A 20,384-nucleotide genomic window follows, 5' to 3' on the forward strand; every position below is an offset into this window, starting at 1 on the left:
GTTGAGAGCCGTTAAAAGGCAAAATAAATGCTCTGGATTTAGCACCTTCAATCCACATTTTACACAACAGTTATATATTTTTACATGTCTTTTTTTTATTGTTTTATTTTTGTTAATATAACTAAATTCTATAGATAAAGCAAACATGTTTCCTTTAATGTATTTAAGTCTTCTCAAATCTTTTGTTTTCAGCTGGGGAACAATTAAAAACAAGATGAGTCGTTATTTATTGTGTGTCACTTCACCTTTTTTTATCACAAGTAAACTCAATGTGCTTTACATTCAAACACATACAGCAACAAGTGACATGCCCAGAGGAATAAAGTAAAAAAAAAAAAAACGACAGCGACAAAAGAAAGTAAGAGAAAGACAATAATAAGACGGTGATTAACCCCACGAAGAGGACGCAGTGAGAAATCATGCAGTTTGTTCCAGAGAGCAGGACCAACGTCACAAAAAGAACCTTCACATCTGGATCTTATCCAATTAGACAACCACCACCTGCCTTCCAGGTCAGATTAGGTTAAAGTCAGTGAGCAGTGAGTCGCCGCAGGCCTCCCTGTATAATAAGTTCAGGTTGCCATGGTGTCTCTTTTTCTTCTTTAGCGTTTAGCACCAAGACACATATGACCCACAATATTTATCTGTTTACATTACAGGTGAAGAAGACAGTTTGTCTTCTTTCTGGTCTTGAAGAATTCATGAACCTAAATCTTCCCCTCCGGTGGAGGCTGTGGTTGGGAATATTGGCAAGAGGCTTGTTTTCCAAATTCCAATCCCACAAGACACAGCATGCCTCCACCTCCCATGATTATGATTGTGACAATATTTTTTCTTTTTTCTCCATTCCTGCTCCGGTTTATTATCTTAGAACTTGTGTTTGGCCATAACTCATTAATTCCATTCCTTTGATTAGTAATTAATTTAAATTGTACCAAAACACTGGCAACGAGGGTAGATAATAATGAGAGTAAATATGAAACAACATTTCAATCATACCTTAAACTAAAAAGAAATCTGGTTTGAATTAACGTCAAACACTATTACTAAGCTTGTTCACAAGATATTTAAGGCGGATCTATAGAGGGAACCATAAAGGGCATCTTTGGATGGATGGGAAACACAACAATGGATGGAAATACTATTGACTCTTTCAGTCCATAAATAATCCATGAACATACCTTACATCGGGCCATATTGTAGGGATGTAAAATAAAACATCAAATATAATACAACAGTTAAGTAAATAAAATGTGAAATGTTATGTTCTTTTAAATAGGGTTTTATTGCTGGCTAGTCAAATATATGTGAGGTTCCCAAGGGAGAGTTTGGACTTCTGACCCCAGTATTTCTACAATCCCGGCTGTAACTCCATCTGCAGCAGCTCCCACACAAAGTATTCTGAGCTGCAGCGACTCCAAGCTTATTGTTTTGGTTTTCTGGCCAGCAACTTTAGTGTTTTGGTTCACGTTCACTGCTCTAATCAGCACAGTGAACATGACTCAGATGGAATGAAAATGTTGCACCATGTCTGCTGGATGTGGCATTTGCTTGCTAACATGTTAGTGTGTGTGTGTGCTATGCTAAACATGTGGAGAGGGTGTGGGTGGTCCACAGTCTGTCAAAAACAAGGTGCTGACATGCCAGAAGTGAGACTCACGTGTGCGGATGTAAATAAAATATATTCATTCACTGTTAAATAATATGCGCTATACTTGTAAAGCTTATATTGCGGAGTTGTGAGGTCACTGTAAGTAGGTCAAAAATGCCGAATGGGGCATTCCGTCACCCGTTCGTACGATAGAAACAGATACAGTGGCCCTGAAAGTAACGCTTGCTTAAACCACCAGATTAGGGCGGAAACTGCCATCTTAGAGTAGGAGAAGAGCTCTTTTTATCTATTCACACAGAGACTTCGAAATAGTTTAGAACTGCACCCTTTTTCAGCACCTTAAGTGTTAACAATATGCTGTACATCAACATTTCACACACACTGACGTTCCAGAGAAGGCAGGTTCCGGACGTGAGCCATTGTGGGTGACGTTGCCCAGTGCTCCATCAGGCCATTTGAATGCTAGAAACAAATCCGCCTCTGCTTTGATTTTGACCAATGGCTCCACAAGGAGAACCAGATGACACGCCTGCTCACTCTGTATAAGCGCCCTTAGGTTTCACTTTTGCACCTTTTACCTTTGGTTAGGGTCCGTGCACGTTTAACTGCTGGACATAATACTTCTGTCACAAATAAATGTTATTGCTTGAATTGAGCTAAACGCCTCGATCTCAGTCTGTTCACTCGATCTTCATTCATAACACGGACTAAACTTAACTTGAAATGTGACTCCACAGGCTGAGAAATACCGCTCTAAAACTGTTGTGGAGTAGGTTCCTTTACCGGTAGGAAAACGAATAGCTCAAGTTTTATTTTGGCACACGAAGAACCTTCACTTAATACTATAAGTGCACCTAACATCCTTATTCAAGTTACAGTAGAGGAGGTGCTACTTTACTTGAGCATTTCCATTTGTGGATCTCACTTCCAGATTGATATGCAGTGGAGGAATGTAACTGTTCACCCTACTGTACTTAAGTATAGTGTTTATTTGAGGTATTTGTACTCTACTTGAGTATTTCCATTTACTGTATATTTCTACTCCTTTCCATTTTGGAAGCCAATATTTCAATTTTTCCTTAACTTTATTTATTTGATACGATTAGTTGCAGATTCCAATTATTAACACAACATATCAATCCACTACTAATTGATGATGTATGATTATGGATTAGGATATGCAGTAGTATGTCAAATAATTGAAATGAGCTGCACTTTTACCAGCTGCAACATTGAATTGCCTATGGGAATTACCCACAAATCATTGCAATGTGACGTCAAACAGGGGGTAACCAGTGGACATGGAGACGTAAAAAAAGGTAAACAAAGAGGACGGCTCACGTGTGTTCACGTGTGCTCTCATGTTCAATTCACTCAGAAACATTAAGGGCTAAAGATGGAACAAAAAATAAACATGAAATCAGAGGATATTTATTTATTTATTCATCAAATGTTTGATTTTGTCATTGAAGCTGTTTTGACAAAACGAGTAAATGAATTACTCGTAATTGAATGTAATATGAAGTTACATCTTGTGAGGAAAGAGCCTGGAGACGTTCAAATCAGGGAGTACAAAATATAAAATAAATACACACAATTATACACCTTATTTTTGTTGTTTTCATGGTAACGTGATATGTTGCAGCAAAGTGCTGTCCCATTCCTATTTACACCATTCCAAGCCCTCACAGTCTCTCACACTCAACCACATACCAGGTGACGTCAGTGAATCCTTGAGGGTTCCGGGTTTGAGGGTTTAGGGGGGATTGGGCCCATCTTTCAATCGGTTTTCCTGGAGATCTGCTGCTGGTGGGTTTCCCTGCCGCACCCCGTCTCCACCGGCAGATGGCGCCCTTCTCTCTGCCGCCGGAACCACAGGGTGGACGTTACAGCTGTGCGCGCTGCAGCACCGACAGAGGGGCAGGGTTTTCCACGACTGAGTCGCCACACCGCATAGATCTCAGTTAAACATACTCTCGGTTGATGTTACGGGGTGTCTGCGGTCTGTTTGCAAGGCTTGTTGGAGCTCGATGGTGCTGTTTCATAAAGGAAACCTGTGAGGACAGGGTGCAGACTGCTGCCCACCGCGGTGAGTTAGTTCTCGTGTCGGTGCAGCATGTTTGTCTGTGGGGTAACGTGAACAGACTGCTTCTGATAGTGTGGGACATGTAATTATACATTAACATGGGGACAGCCGTATACTGTCGGCTTTTACTTCTTGATGCATGTTCTCGTGTCACGAATCTTGCGCAATCGCAGGGAGCGCACTGGGGGGAAACCCGTCCACCGTGAAGCTCATTAAACTCATTCAACCGAAACTGCAGTGAAGAAACAGTGAAAGTAGTAACAAGTTAAAGCAGCTTATCGATGTTTAAATGTGACAAGTCAAGTCGGTAAAGGGTGGAGAGAGAGAGCGACTTGTATTTAAGTCAAGACTCAAGAGAGTTAAGTTACTTTATTGTGGTGCAATTAAAGGGAACACTGTTTGTTGTTCATTTATTCAAAAGAAAAAGACTTCGGACTGAGACAATTAGTTGATTAATCAATTGTTTCATCGTCCCAACATTAAATCGCAACTATTTTGATATTTGTTTGTGTAATCGTCCAATCAAAATGCCAAAGTTTCCCTCGTACCAACGTCTCAAATGTGAGGGTCAGTCTGGCATCAGAATAATGGAGACAGTTTGAGAACAAATAGATGCAAAACAGGATGTGGACTCTGATCTCTCATGGTCTCATGGTCACTCTCATGGTTTTCCCAATTGATGTGCAGATTTTTAGGCATTCTATTATCTAGGTTGAAAAATATATATATATAATATTGAAAAATAGTGGATATAGCTGCCATTGATGGGAAATGTCACCACGCGCAGGGCCCCCCCCCCCCCCCCCCCCTCGGTTTGGGCTGAGCCCTGAATGTTTACGATGTCTGACTCTGCAACTGTTGAGGATTTCCTCTTTTTCTTTGTCTCGTGTTGCTCAGACAAAATACATAACTTTAACTTTAACACCCAAACATTTTGACTCATAAATGACGATGCATTGCTAACTCATTTGCATAACAACTTTACAAGGTGATAATATGTCAGGGCCGTGTTTACAGCTGGTTCTGCTGCCAAAAAAAACAATGCCATTTGGGTGTAACACAATACTTAAAATGTGCACTGTGGCTTTAATTGATCTTAACTGCTGAGAAGTGTGTCATTTAAAGGACATTGTTATGAATAAGTCGATCTAAACCCCTGACGAACATGCACAGATCTGCAACAATGTTTTTGGAGTGTGCATACTCACTCATACTGCCAGAGATTCATGCATAGAATTCGGCAACAAATGACATGGGAACTGAAAAAGTTACAACAACATTTAGCATAGAAGTCTTTTGGGTTTATTTCTTCCACGTGTTTCTTCTCCAAAACATCATCAGTCAATGTAACAGTGAACACAGACAATCGTCATGACCTTTGTGTGGCCAACTGCTTGAGCACAGAACAAGCTCAAGATGGGTTGTATGGGATTCGTTGTCTTTTTTAAAGGCTGTGTATGAAAATGAGTCTAAATGTCACTAAAGTACATTTGCACATTTTACTCCAAGTTTCCCCAAACTTGATGTCATGGCCCTTGAGCCTGTTTGTAAAGTCCACACCTGTTCATCTGAACAGAGTGTGTCTGGCGCTTTGAGGGCAGTTGAGTCTGTTGGTGTGTCTAATCAGCATGAGGAATCCCAGATGTCTGTTCTCAACACTGGTGAGCAAAGATTACAAGGTAATAATGCTGTGACTAAATGTGGTTAGAGTTTTGGACACTTGAGCAGAGGGTTTTGTCTCCTCATGTCAGGTTCACGAGATGTACTTTATCTCATTTTAGTGAGTTAGCAATTGAAAAAAACCCTAGTTTGTTCATAAATCCGTATTAACCCTTAAATCCGTATAAACCCTTCTTTTTCGGTGTTTTGAAAAACATGATAGTTTCACTATGAATCAAGTTTTCAAAAAAGAATTACTGTAAATCAAGAAACTCACAGTAAGTGAGTTAAAGTTCGCACTGTCACGCACCACCAGTGTATCTTAATTATAATAATCAAAGGATATTAGTTAAAAAGCTCACAGCTGTTATTATTCATCTAGTTAACTTAACATGCTATAGTGCTGCTAAGGGACATTAATAATAATTTAATAAATAATTAATAATAATATAAATGATGATGATAACAACAATATAGTACTGTGTACCATTCAACTTTAATGTTTATCGTACCGTGAAAATCTCAAACCGTTACAACCCTAAAAATGACAAAATGACTGCATTATAAAGTATGATATAATAAACTATGAAGACACTGCACGTCCTCCATCTGCACTTCAACGTAGAGCTGTGAAAGTAAGAGCAAGCACACTGAACTAACACAGTCGACTCCGCCAAAGCTTACACAAGTCAGCGTCAGTAAGTGAGGAGATTAGAGCATGACAGGGAAAACGTCAGTGAATCATTAATGGGTTGTATGATTTTATGTATGTAAAGTCAAGTGCACCTCAGGTGACACATCACAATCAAACACAGCACGTGTGCTTGTGAACAGTCTCCTTCAAACAGACAAATGTTAAATTCAAGAGGCATCCGCTCAGTGTAATGACATCAACAGCACAGTAATCCACACATTTGAGAAATTGAAACCAGCCAATGTTTGGAAGTTTGCATGATAAATGTATTTTCAAAAAAAACAAGACAATTTGACAATAGGCAAGACTTGACCAATCAGATTCAACTCTCTAAATTCTTAGTCAGGGACACCCCTAGATATTTTAAACGATAAATCAGGCGGAGAAAGGCCTTGGGTATCCTAATAACAAGCTCACAAAGAGCCCAACTCTGCTTTACAAGATGAAAATGATGTGAATGCAAGGTTGGGTGAACCAGATCTAAACAAGGCCCAGGATGTAGTGGGGGTGGATTGCACATTTACCGGTGGGAACCCAGAAGTGTTGGCTGGAAATGGATGTCACGTCTAGAACAAAATTGTTTTTTTTCCCAGGAAGCATAAACAGTGTGAATACCACAAAGATAATATGAATAAAACATCCTCAGATTCCGATTTAGACATGCTGGTCCTACTATATATTTGAAGTGAGCGTTTGAAAAGAATTAGTGAAGTATTTAGGACGTGCCAGCAGTTGTTTCAGTAGCAAGTAAACAAGGTTGAAGTGATTGTGCTGAAAGAAGTGAATAGTAAGCACAAACAAAGCACGAATGTCGGTTGAAGTGTAAACACTGAAAAAGGGTTTCTGAAAGTAGTGGAAGTGGTAATTAAAATTGAAGCGCTGAAAAGAGTCAGTGGCACTGACTGAAATGAAAGTACTCGAAGTGAAGCTGCTGAAAGGAATTGAAAGTAGTCGTTGAAGTACAAACATAACGTGAAAGCAGTGAATGCAGTTGAAAAGTAGAAATCAGTAGAAGTGTAGAAACAGAGCAGATAAAGTGTCATTAAGTACAATTACTCTGATTATAATCTGAAATAAGATCATTTTAAAGCAACTAAAGTGGTAACTTCACAAGTAGTCAAATAAATCCCAAAGCTGAAGGACTTTGACGTACTGTAGAGCAGTAAATAGTATTCAGTGTAACAGGTTTAACATGTTCACGAGGCACTCGGTCTCTCAGTCGTCTGTCCTAAAGCGTTCCAGGTATTTCGCAAAATAAGTGCAACGTGGGAACAGCCCTCCTCCAGCTGAATGTCATGACACAGAATAACCTGACAAAGAAGCTGCCGTGTATGCACAAGAGCGGGCTTTTGCAAACTGAATGCCACTTGATGTCTGAAGCACTTTCCAGTTCTGTGACTCTATACAGTTGTACAGATGTATAGTTGTATCGCGGGTGTACTCAGCCTCTGAAAACAAAAGTTAAGGAGTGTTTAATGGTGTTAGTGGGCTGGGCCTTCATGGGCTCTGCGGTGCAGCCGGGTGGAATGCACTGAACAACTAACATTCGCCACGTTCCCTCCACAGCTCAACACCATGGCGGCCGCTCTCACCGTGCTCTTCTTCTTCCTTCACATCTTCACTTTCTCAGCAATGGAATCAGCCTCTGAGCAAGGTATGCTTATGAATATCTACAGATTAGAATTTAAAAAAAGAAGATTTTTTGCCATTTGAATGTTTCAGACTGATTTGAAATGATGTATTATAGCATCTTGTGTAATGTGTGCAACTTCTGTGTGTGTAGACTTGATTTTGCTTTCTTGTTCATCTTGGTTTTGGAATCAGAAATTGCACAACAGCAGATGGAACTAATCTCTCAGACACATCTGTTTTAAATGGGCCACAGGACAATACGAGCCATATAAAACACGTATTGCTGCATTGCTGCTGTGTGCTCTGTGCCGCTTTAACATTCAAATGAATGTGAACTGTGTTGCACAACAGCGAAGCCCTCCGCACAGAGCCACAGAGAGCTGCCAACAGATTTCTAGTGAAGTGGCTTTCCAGGAACTCCAGAGAGCAGAGAGTACTCTACTGCAGAACTATGGGAAGCTGTTCAGTGTGTTTGTTTTTGTACAAAACATCCCCTCAGTGGCAGTGGAAGGGCTGTGTATTTGCATTCACTGTCGGGCGTACACAAGCTTCCTCTCTGTCTAATATGTTTATGTTTTGCCCAGAAGGCTTGTTGAGTTAGGAAATTGTTCAGTAATCACTGTTGAGAGCACAGTGGCTCTTAGCCAAGGAAGGAAATGGCTTTTTCTAAATGCAGAGGAAGAGGTATTTCCTCCAGAGAGTGCACTGATTGATGTTTGAACATGTGACTCTCCGAATATCCCTTTGCCTTGTGTGCTCCCAGTAAAGGCATTAATGAAGGCTTCCCACCAGCACGCTGTCCAGATGTTGTTAGATGCTATAATCATAAAAACACAAAAGGCAACCTGTTGTGTTCTACCTGATACTATGTGGGATCAGAGGTATGAGTGAGTCCTTTCAAAGGACATTAACACTACTGTTACCTTGGAGATTACAGCTAAGAGGAAACACATCTGGGTTTATAAAAACAGATTAAGCGAGGATGTTTTCTTTCACCCTGAAATAGACTGTGGGCACTCTGCAGCACTTAGAGAGAAGTCACGCTGTGTGTGTGTGTGTGTGTGTGTGTGTGTGTGTGTGTGTGTGTGTGTGTGTGTGTGTGTGTGTGTGTGTGTGTGTGTGCGTGTGTTTTGTGGCTTTTATGGCTGTGACCTGAAAGTGCTGGGCTTCCACTGCACACATGTTTACTTACTAGGAGTGAAATCTGTTTGGCAGCTGTTGAGCAAACACAGCAGCACTTTCTTTGACAAGCACAACAATGAAGGTTTGCAAGTTGATCAAGTAGCTTATGATCAGCTGTACTGGGTCAGAATCAGGCATCATGGGGCAATAATATTTTTCCCTTTTTCGCTCTCTTGAGATACTTCCGCCACTCTTACTCAGTGGTGGAAGAAGTATTTCGATCCAATAGTGAATTCAAAGTAGCAAAACTACAATTTGAACACGTGTAAGGTAAAAAATGTAAAAAAAAGTAGTGAAAAACATCCATCACAATTTTCCACTGCCCAATATACCATCTTCAACGTGTATGTTGTGTCCAAACAGCAGTTCAAAGCCCAAATATATTAGATGTACTGTCATATGTGACAAGTTAAAGCACCAACAAAATAAATCTAGTATCAAAATTGTTGCTGATGACGGACTAATCATTTCATCTCTGTATATATCATACAACATATACCATTTTAATATTGTAGCTGGTCATGGTCTACGTCATGGTCTTCAGATCTATAGATGTGCATATTCCACAAGTTAAATAATTGGTTTATATGTAATGTAATATCTGCAAAGCACTACAGTCATCAAACAAGCAACCCTGTCTCCTTGAAATGATGTTTGTATCTGAATGTGATACACTTGGATTCCACTCTTTATAAACACAATATATTCAACGTTATTTATGTGGCAATTTGCAAAATGTTGATGGAAAACGTACGAAATGTTCACCGACATTTGTTTTGTTACAATATCTGCTCTAAATGATGTGCTGGTCTAAACTAAAGCATGATTAAACATGTTTGATTTGTTTGTCACAGCACTTCAAACACATTATACATGTTAGAAGTGAACAGCTGAAACCATATGAAGACTGTAAACTATATAGTTACTGTACTGTACATATGTAATCAAACCTCAGCCACGTGGTTGGGCGTGGTTTCAGAACATCAGACATGCTCCAAGCGCTTCAGAGCAGGGATTACTGCTTATTGTTTCAAGAGTCTGAAACCTAATCTAACATACTTTCCATTGTTTTATCAACACATTCTTCTGTGGTGTGACAAAACGTTTTTGGTTTGACCCAGACTTTAAGGTCAGGGAAAGTGCGAGGTCTTGGACAGAAAATGTCAGCACTGACTTGAACATAGCGTGTTCATTCCACTAAAAACCACAACATTTCTCTTCATCCAAGTGCTTCTGTTGCCTAACACCATCCTCAAATAGGACCAAGGATGAGAACCCCTGCGCTCGGTATGCCCACCATCCACCACAACCACAGTATGCCCATGCGGTAAACTGCCCACAGCGTCTTCCGACCAGCCCTTTTGTTTTGTTGTTCATGTGTAGCATAACACATTGCATTGTGTTGAGCAACCATGTGTTGTACAATAACGGCTACCGTTGTACAATTTGGCAAAAGGAAATCGTGAGATCATTGAGATCATCTCACAATTCCTTTTAGCTCGGTAGTAACAGTACTTGAACAAATCAGCTGCTCTCAGCCTTTGAGGTTTTATTTATTTCAATCTTCATGTTCAGCAATGTTAAGTAATAATAATTCATGTACTTCTTATAATAATCATACAAAAACAGGAATATACCCAAGTACTCTCAAACGCCCCCAACAAAATTTAAATAAATGAATGCGACACATTTCTCCATCGCACACAACTCAGAAACCATCCACATGTATCTTGATGTAATGAGCCGCATCAATGCTCCGCATGGCTGAGTGTCAAATTGTCTTTTCTCTTAATCCTGAGCTAAGCAGAGTTCCGAGGAGGAGTCGGGGATATCTGGTAAACAGGTTATTTTTAACCCGTGACTCCCTTTCCCTGAAGCAACCTAATCGGGCCAGAGGTATTCATCATCTGCTCCCAGTGCTGCCTCTCGGCTGCGAAGGCGCCATCTTGTTCTTTACACGCCTTGGTGCTCAGCCAGCAGGGGCCTGTTGGTGTTGTTCCTCTCTTGACATGTCGATGCGGTCAGCTGACTGCGTCTGCTGCTATCCCAGGAGTTATTGATCTCAAAGCCTCCCGGTAATACAATCAGCAGTGTTTACTTAATGCAGCGTCAAAAAGCTCTCCTCTTTGTTCAAAGGGCCAGTTCGTCGGACAAACAGTTTTCTAAGCAACTCTGTCCACTTATGTGAGATGCACTTCAGTGAACCTTACGTGGTGATTATTTTGTAAAAATGTTGTCTTATAGAAAGTCATACTTGAGGCTTAAAAAAAAACCTATTGGCCAATATTTTGTGTGTGTTATGTAATGTAATTAAAATTTAAAAAAAATGTAAATGTTACATATTTGGGAACAACCTCTGAGCGGCACATTTATAGTTAAAAAAATCAACTTGTCAGTGCTTTCTAGTGGATAAACTATGGAATGGCAACAATATTTATGTAATTTAAAGTAATTTCTTTACTGCAATTTCATGTTACTGACACAGCGACACGCAAAGATCTGCGATGAACTAATACCTGCTGATAATATCAGCCCAGCTGATGTTTTTGGTTGGCCACTAGTTTTAAGATATTTGTCCCGGTTACTCTGGTTAATCCAGACCTCGCAGACAGCAACTACTTTCTGCCCAAAGAAATAGCGCTCATGGAAACTGCCGTTCTATAGCGTAACCAGAATAGTGTTGTGTTGCTGTTTTTAAAAGTCTTTTTTTTAAATGTTGTGACCAGCACAAAATAAATGCACATACCTCTGCTGTATCAGAAAGGTCATCCTTAAACCTGGGCACATAAATGAAACCTATCTGCATTGCTCGATACCACGAGCGAAATACGAGGATTACTTTCTTCCCACCAAAAAAAAACACTGTCAGACTCACAGTCGTCAGTCAAAATAACAAAATCATCGATTCTGCAGAAACAGTTTTATGGTGACTACGATGCAACTACTTCATACATAATTTTGTCCCTCAATCTCTCCGTGGGACAGTCGTGTTCTATTCCCCTACACTACACTTAATATTGTCACTTTGCCAGTGTGAATCCACGACAGACAAATAGTCTGCTGCAAGAGTGTCGTTCAGCCTGTAAAACAGGATCCCACAGTACTTCATGTGCAAGCGGGTTTCTGAGTACAGAGAGATCAAACGGCTCATTCCACGAGAGTCGTGGCAGTGAACTCTCCGGCTGCTGCTTTCGCAAGAAGAGCCGTAAAATGACTTCCAGGAAAATGTTGACATTTGCCCTGTGGGCTGGGGGGGGCCCACTGGATTTAGGTTACAGTTATTATCCCGCCACTGAAGCGATGCATCGTCACATCACCATCATAACAATCAGTTGCAACACCAAAAAGAAAGCGAAACAGATTCATGCAGCATCAAAAAGAATTCGATGTGATGACGATAAGATGATGTTTCTCTGTCCCTCTCACTTCCTCTCTCTCTCTCTCTCTCTCTGTTCCTGACAGTCCTCCCCCAGAAACACCCACACATCACCGGTTGCGTCTCCACCAACATGGAGACGTTCCGCTGCAGATGGAATGTCGGCACTTCCCGGAACCTCTCCGAGCCGGGAGATCTCCGCTTATTCTACATGCACAAAAAGTAGGGGAGAAAACTTTACGAGCAAAAAGATGTGCCTTTTCTGTGCTGTTCAAGCACATCAAGGTAACGGATACAAAAGAAGAAAGAGAGGAGAAGGATACAACTTGGCAGAGTCATTAAAACATAAGTCATGACTTTACAGGCCTTTTGAATGATGTGCATCAGAGTGAAAGATAGGTAATAATTACAATTAAAGAAAAAGTAGAATAATTCAAGCAAGGAAATAAGTGTCAGTTGTTAGAAAATACATGTCGATGTAAGTAAATGTAAGATACAGTTGACTCGTAAACCACTTCACAAATCCCCTCTTCACCCACATTTTCAAGGTCCAGCAGGATCACTGCTTTTACAACTGGCATGCAAGCCTTATCTGGCATGTGGCGCACCTGCTCACTCTGTGTTGACAAGGCAAAAGTCCAGTTCAGGCTTACACTTTGTGGGGTATGTTATATCTAAGGGCATAGTTGGGATTCTCTATGATTGAATAGATACCATTAACCGACTTCCCACAAAAAAAACTCAAACCCGATAATGTGTTGGTCTTCCTTACTTCCCCACCCTGTCTGGTATTCAGCCTCAAGTCCACTGCTTTCAATGAAGACATAAATTGGAGTAAAAACAAATGCTCACAATAGTAATAGAATACATTTTTTGATGCAAAAGAAAACAACAACGTTGCTTATTTGTAGTTGTTTTAAGTTCCCCGGATCAATTCTAAGAGACACTTTCACGTTTATGCAATATTCACGTTTAGGCAATATTGGAAAAATAAGGTCTGATATGTGTTTGATCTTCATAAATTGAATTGATACATTTGAATCAGGACTTTCTGAATCTGTTTTTAATCAGGAGTAGAGGGATCAGCTGTCATCATAAACTCATTTATAAGCGCGCTGTCACAAGCCATATACTTTTGGTTTGTATTCTATTCAGCTTGGACCGGTTTGCCCAAATTTAAGCGGATGGAATTAAAAAGCAGATATGCTGAAGTGCGTGTACGAAGGAGTCTTACATTGTAGTTTTGGTCTGTTCACAACTGCCCAAACAAACCTCTCCAGAGGTTCAACCGCACCACAGCTGATTATAACCGACTAAATGTTTATGCATGCTCATGAAAGTGCCCAAAAACTATTTAGTAATTGCTTTGAGTGGATTTTCTTACTTGTTCCTGCTGTTTTCTTAAACGTACCTGGTCTCACCCCCTTGCAGACCCCCCCGTAATTCCTCCAAAGAGTGGAGTGAGTGTCCTTACTACAGCACCGACAGGCCAAACGAGTGCTTTTTCGATGAGAACCACACAACCATCTGGACATATTACAGTGTCCAGCTCCGCTCGAGGGATCAAGCCATCCTCTATGATGAGAACCTTTTCGACGTATATGAGATCGGTGAGTTTGCTTGCCTCACTCTGCACCTGTCATGATCCAGATCGAAAGAAAGTTTATTTAAAAAATGGATTAAAAGCCCATGTAAGGTTTTCCCATATTCCTCCGCTACTTTCCGCTCAGAAGTTTGAAGATAGGATTTGTTGGCACCCTGGTAAAGTTGCAATGCTCTTCCCCAACTTCCAGATACTGTTTCACAAGCATCAGTCTCTCGGAAGAGTCTAAACTTTTCTCTATATCCTCACGATAAATGGATCTACTCTTGTATCCCACGAGTCTTAAATATTTGCAAACTGTCAGAGTATTAGGGGCAGCAGTTGCTGTTGGCTGTTATAAATACTCAATGCTACAATGACATATTAGACGGGAGTGTGCTTCCTAGTTTGTGGCAGCAGTTTGGGAAAGACCTGTTTCAACAGGACAGTGAATGAACTGAAACTGTGAGCCAGGTCTTCTTCCCAAACATGAGTGTTTGACCTCGAACAGACTATTGTGTCTGAAAAGGAACAAATCCTTGCAGCCAGGTTCCAAAATCTGTTGGAAAGCCTGAAACCAGAAGAGACTCTCAGACTCCAACTAAATATATAATATATGATAAAATTACATTCTGGCCTGCAGTGCAACCGGACCCTCCAGTCGGCTTGAACTGGACCCTGCTGAATGTGAGCTTCACCGGCAGTTACTATGATATCATGCTGAGCTGGAAACCGCCCCAGTCTGCAGACGTGGCGATGGGATGGATGACGCTGCATTACGAGGTCCAGTACCGCGACGTCAACTCTGACCTGTGGGAACAGGTGGGTGTTTCATTTCAGTGTGCTTCATTAAATACAACCTCAGTGGCATTTTAGTGTCATATTAAATCATACAGGCATGTGCATCAGTTAACTTCAGCACAGTTTATTTTCAATATATATTGATTGATTATTATAGTCAACTTTTTATTATTGTCAAATGAAACATGAATGTTTCTGAGACGAGACAATTGCGATGCTGCAAGCACTGCTTTTCATATTTAAACCTGATTTTTATCGCCACAGGTCGACCTTGTGAAAAGCACACATCGGTCTATTTATGGGCTTCAGACTGACGTCAATCACGAGGTTCACGTCCGGTGCAAAATGTTGGGTGGAAAAGAGTTTGGAGCGTTCAGCGACTCTGTAATTGTGCACGTTCCATTTAAAGGTAAACACGCACCGCAAATGTTGACAGGCTTGGATGACAAAAGCTCTTACAAACGCGATCAAAAAAGGCTTTTGAATTATTCCTGCAGAAGCTTCAGCTAAATGTCCTTGTCACCATTAAAAGACCTCTCTGCTTTCACCTAACAGCTCCCCCACTCTTAATGCTGTGATCAGAATGTACCAGTAGCCATGAGTGAATCCAGCCCCATTCTATGCCTAAATAATGCCGAAATATTTGTGAATTTTGCATTGATGAGACACAGTAAGCTATTGCACTTACAAGCAGAAGAACACATTTCTTATCATTTACTTTCTTTTTGAAGACATGTCTCATATTTCTTAAAGACTCTTCTGCCCTGCTCTTCTGTTCCCGCTCAAACAGTAAAGTAGAAGTTGACTCTAACATTAGTATTGCAGGTGTTTGGTCATAAATCAAAGTATGGCCACCACCAATATGTTTACAATTCATTCTGTGGGGAACATACATGTGTGTAGTGTTTATTGAATTCCATGGCGAGCCATCAAATAGTTACAACGGGCCCCAGTGCACGCCATTAAGACGGGCAGTGCACGATAGATATTAGTTATGAAACACACAAACACACAATATTAAACATTTAAGGATATTAATACAACAATAATTAAAGCATTTATCAGAGGGATCCAGGTGTAAGCCAGGTTATTCTAAATCCCCTTTCAGACGTGCAAACATTTTGTGTATGAAGGACAGAGCCATTACGTTAACAGATAAAACCAGCAATGTTATGTATTTCTGAAAATGGCTTCTGCGCTTTATACATTTGTCGGCATAAAACCTAAACACAGCCTTTCACGGCCAGTTTTTCATTTGTCTGTTTATCTATTTTTGATGATATGATATATTAAAGGGTAACTTGTGTTACGTTTTAAACCTGGGCTCTATTTCCCCATGTTTCTGTGTCTAACTGACTGCAGCTTGCCACGTCTGCGAGGGTTGCGAAGGTCCGCACGACCAAAGTGATCCCTCCGTGCACATCCAACATTTTCGAACAAACCCTCCTTTACGGCCACTAAAAGGGCTTGTTTTTGCCACTGACAGGCTCTGATTGTTATTTGAAGTGACTAACAACTTGATGGAAAGTGTCTCGCTCAAGGAGAAGTCTCGTTCTGAAATCTCACACGGTGACATGTTGCCGGAAGACAACGGCTGAGTCACTACGAGTGCAGCGGGGCGACAAGTTTTGTTTCGGAGTACATAAAGCATAGCTTAGTGTTATCAATTTCATAGCTCAACACTTAGATGATTTCGACAACGTGGATGAGGTCATTGAATTCCATGGCTGCCCCTATTTATTCAAGCCAGAGAATTCGGATGAAGCGCTCCTACAACAACAAGCAGATTAAGGTGAACCAGCTGCTGCAAGGCCACAGAGCTTAGGCGGACGGGTGGTGTTCCTGTTGGTGCTGTCACCCTCTGCCCACAGAGGAAGAAGGCTGGAAAGAGTGGGACCTGTTGCTGCCCGGTTCAGATATCACAGCGAGACTTTTCCTTGAGCAGAACTTTGCCCTCGCAGCTCGTTTTGTTTCTGCTGGTTATGTTATCCCTCACTACCGGACCAATTTCAAACTCTGATTGTCCCCATTCGTCACTTAGACACAAAAACATGGAACAATAGGCTCCAGGTTGAAAAATAGTTACCCTTAAAGTATGTGTGAATTTGTTTGCATTTCTTTTCCCAGTGTCGGGATTCCCAGTGGTGGCCTTGCTCGTCTTTGGTGGCTTGTGTTTAGTGACCATCCTGATGTTAGTTATCATATCGCAGCAGGAAAAGTAAGTATTTTACAACCATTCGTATTCCTGTGTAGGACTGGGAGGTGTATAAAAGCTTGGATAAATGAGAATGCAGTATGCTGCTTGGTGACCAGCACACTGTGTGGGCTGCTAGACCTTGATAAACTGCCTCAGTGTCTGTGTTATCTTTCAATGTGTGGACAAGTGAGACATTCTGCATATCAGCTCTGCAATGTTTATACTGAGATCTTAAGTCAAGTGTGTTTTGTTTCCTGTTTGTAAGGTTTATGGTTATTCTTTTGCCTCCTGTTCCTGGACCTAAAATAAGAGGAATTGACCCTGAACTACTCAAGGTATTCATCTAGATGTTATTGTGCTCGACCATGACTTGCCATAACTTACTAGCGCACTCTGTATTCAAAATGTAAAAGGGAAACCATTTTCAGGCTCACAGAATACTTTCCTGCAGATATTTTAATTTTGAGAATGAGAATAATGTCTCATTTTCAGGCCAGTACGAAATAAAACCGTCTTGATCGTGGGACACCATATTTTTTTCAATGCATAGATATAAGGTACATGTTCAAACACAGGGTTGCGCAATACAATGTAAGTTGTAGTCCTGGCATGCTAGAAGAGCTAAAAAGCTAAATAAAAACAGACAGAGGATGAGTTGAGAAATGTCAGCCTCAGAAAAGATGCTGCTCTGTAGTCTGGTGATAAGACAGCGAATATGTCTGTGTTGCTTGCCAGGCGGCAGCAGGGCGAACAGGTTTTGTCTGGCTATTGTCTTCAAGTATTCCTTGGGCTCTTCGCAGGCACCTCACTTCACCAATATCACCAATTCCCAATCACCCGTTGGAGAGCCCTCCTGTCCTGGGCCGTGCACGTCCCAAGCCAAGTTGTTTCTATTGTTCGACTGTAAAAGTTGACGAGAACTTGCCATGTCTAGCTGTATATGTATATCTGTTAATCTGGTGCTTGTACCCATCCATACTCAATAGTGAGGTCCGTGTACTATGTTGAGATAAGTCCCAAATGTTCAGGTCATTTCGTGTTGATTTGAGCACCATTAACTAAATTCAGTTTGAGTCCATTGTGGTGGGGTAGAGGCGGAAGTTTTAGAAACTCAAAAAGCTTTTGGGATATTTATGTCCTTGCTCGTCTGTTACGTTGTTTGTTTCTCTCCTTTTTGTTTTGCTTTGAGCTTTGTAAGGGTTGGTCAGGCATAGAGGTGTTTCTGTGGATACTCATGTGTGTTCTGTTGTTCACAATGTTGTATCACAATGTTGTACCACAGAGTGAGAAAATATTTTCTGTTTTTTGGGTTTACCCTTTAAGGAAAACTAGTTAGAACTATACTGTACAAAGTAGTGTCTGGGTACATGCTGCATCACTACAATGACATCTGAAAAGGCAAGAAACTTGAGCAGTTAGATGATCAGTCAGGTTTTACACAGTAACAGTTTATTCAGACTATCCAAACCGTTTTATTTGTAAAGTGAGTTGATCCAAGCTGTGTGCGCATGGTTAGTTTGGTAGATCAAAGTTGAACCATGAAGAAGCTTTTTGTTTCCAGATGTTTGGCCAACCTTTGGGCATGTTTAAAACCTTCAGACTGCTTGTGTTTCTTGACCTGAGCAATTACATTGTTGAGAATAATGTTACATGACTGACAGAAAACCTACAAAAATAAGACCGAACGCATATTGAACTGTAATTATGCCTATTTTGTTAATCTCACAGAAAGGGAAGCTGAAGGAGTTGACGTCCATCCTGAGTGGCCCCCCTGATCTGAGGCCGGAGCTGTACAACAACGACCCCTGGGTGGAGTTCATCGATATCGACATTGAAGAGCATAACGACAGACTGACAGACCTGGACACGGACTGTCTCATGGAGCGCTCCCTGTACTCCAACTGCTCTCCTTTCTCCATCGGCTTCAGAGACGACGACTCGGGCCGGGCCAGCTGCTGCGACCCAGATCTACCCAGTGACCCGGAACCGTCACCTTTCATTCGTCTCATCCCAAATCAAACCCACAGTGAGGAACCGTTGGGCCCAACCACCTGTGAGCCAAGCTCCGAGGCCCAGAGCCCCGCCACTGGGGAGCCTCGTTTTGTAGCACCGGGCAGAGAGGCCCTGTACACCCAGGTGAGTGAGGTGAGGTCATCTGGCAAGGTGTTGCTGTCACCCGAGGAACAGACGGTAAAAAGCACTGGCAAAGACATCATGGTGGGGAAAGAGAAGAAAGAGTTTCAGCTCATGGTGGTGAATCCAGATCACGGAGGTTACACCTCAGAGCTCAACGCAGGTAAAATGAGCCCCATGTTGTCCTCAGGAGATATGAGCGAAACCTACCAGAAATCAGATACCACCCCCACGTCTGCTCTTTCCCCTGCTCCTGTCTACACCATTGTAGAGGGTGTTGGCCGGCAGAACAGCCTCTTACTGACACCAAACTCCATACCTGCCCCCCAACTGATCATCCCAAAAATCATGCCAACACCGGACGGCTACCTGACCCCTGAACTTTTGGGAAGCGTCACACCATAGAGCAGCGGTGAACTGTGCTTGGGAACAGCCTTTGAGATTGCTTATTGAGGGTCCCACGGTTGAGTGTTGAATGTCAGTTTTCCTAAAATAGGTGGGAGGCCTCTGCCTGTCCTGCCACCACCTCTGACCTGCCGCTGCTCCCACTGACAGGGCTCTCGAAAGGGTTAGTTAGATGTTTGGTATGAGGGAGGAAGAGCACATGTGTTTTACTGCACTTATGGAAAGGGCAAAGAGAAATTTGGATTCATGTTTTTGTCCAGTTGATGAATGCAAGTTCAATATTCAGTCTCCTTTAACTCTTCTGGTTTCATTTAATCAAGCCCGTAGAAAAGTAACTGGCTCTGGCAGCTAAATGCTCCACTGGTTTTACCTGCTACTTGCTAATTTTGTATTTCTGCATTTTGGTGCTATATGAGCCCAAAGAGACTAAACAGCTTCATAGACTTGCAGAGCTGCTGTGGTTTTGTTACGAGTCATTTCATTCATACTGTATATATTTATAGTGACATGGTTAATTCCTATCATTTTAAACATATCTTTTTAATAACATCAGGTCATGACTAATTGATATACTCTGGGAATCCAATGTTTTTTTATGGTTTTCATAATGTTTTCATTTCTTTTTGACCAATATTGTTAAAATTAAAGTGTTCTTTCATCGATTAGAAACCCAGCTTTTTTTAAATACCACTTATTGGGGTTCATATATTATGTTGTTGCCAACCTGAAGAAGTAAAATAGCCTGACCTGTACTTGTTTAAAAGGATAAACATAAAAAAAGTAAAAACAATGAGATGCATAATACTTTTACAATTACAATTACAAACCATGATTTTTATTTATTTTATAAACTGTGAAATGTGTTCAGGGCTGACAACCAAAATATTTTTTGATTGCTAATTTCTGGTTGACAGCGCATTTATTACAAATGAAAAGTTGGGGATACATGGTCATCAGTGTTGAATTTGTACAGTTGTTGCATTTTAACCGTTCAAGTATTACAAATAAACGTTCATACTTTTGCC

The 20,384-nt window shown here is 41.1% G+C and overlaps 1 protein-coding gene across 1 annotated transcript; it reads left to right on the forward strand.

Annotated features, from left to right (window-relative positions):
* The first annotated feature begins 3,563 nt into the window (after positions 1-3,563).
* Positions 3,564-20,381, forward strand: ghrb (growth hormone receptor b). The gene is made up of 9 exons (XM_079289965.1): positions 3,564-3,701; positions 7,618-7,705; positions 12,328-12,463; positions 13,673-13,851; positions 14,467-14,645; positions 14,889-15,033; positions 16,752-16,842; positions 17,087-17,156; positions 18,550-20,381. Exons 2-9 carry the CDS (start codon positions 7,627-7,629, stop codon positions 19,357-19,359), a joined length of 1,689 nt encoding a protein of 562 aa, XP_079146091.1. The 5' UTR covers positions 3,564-3,701; positions 7,618-7,626; the 3' UTR covers positions 19,360-20,381.
* Positions 20,382-20,384: the final 3 nt, after the last annotated feature.

The sequence above is a fragment of the Melanostigma gelatinosum genome (assembly GCF_949748355.1).
Source record: "Melanostigma gelatinosum genome assembly, chromosome: 18".
Taxonomy (NCBI): domain Eukaryota; kingdom Metazoa; phylum Chordata; class Actinopteri; order Perciformes; family Zoarcidae; genus Melanostigma; species Melanostigma gelatinosum.

Coding starts and splice junctions, on each gene's coding strand:
- ghrb (XM_079289965.1), top strand. CDS start 7,627: ATGGCGGCCGCTCTCACCGTGCTCTTCTTCTTCCTTCACATCTTCACT. Junction 13,852..14,466: donor TTTCGACGTATATGAGATCG/GTGAGTTTGCTT, acceptor TCTGGCCTGCAG/TGCAACCGGACCCTCCAGTC. Junction 15,034..16,751: donor TGTGCACGTTCCATTTAAAG/GTAAACACGCAC, acceptor TTCTTTTCCCAG/TGTCGGGATTCCCAGTGGTG.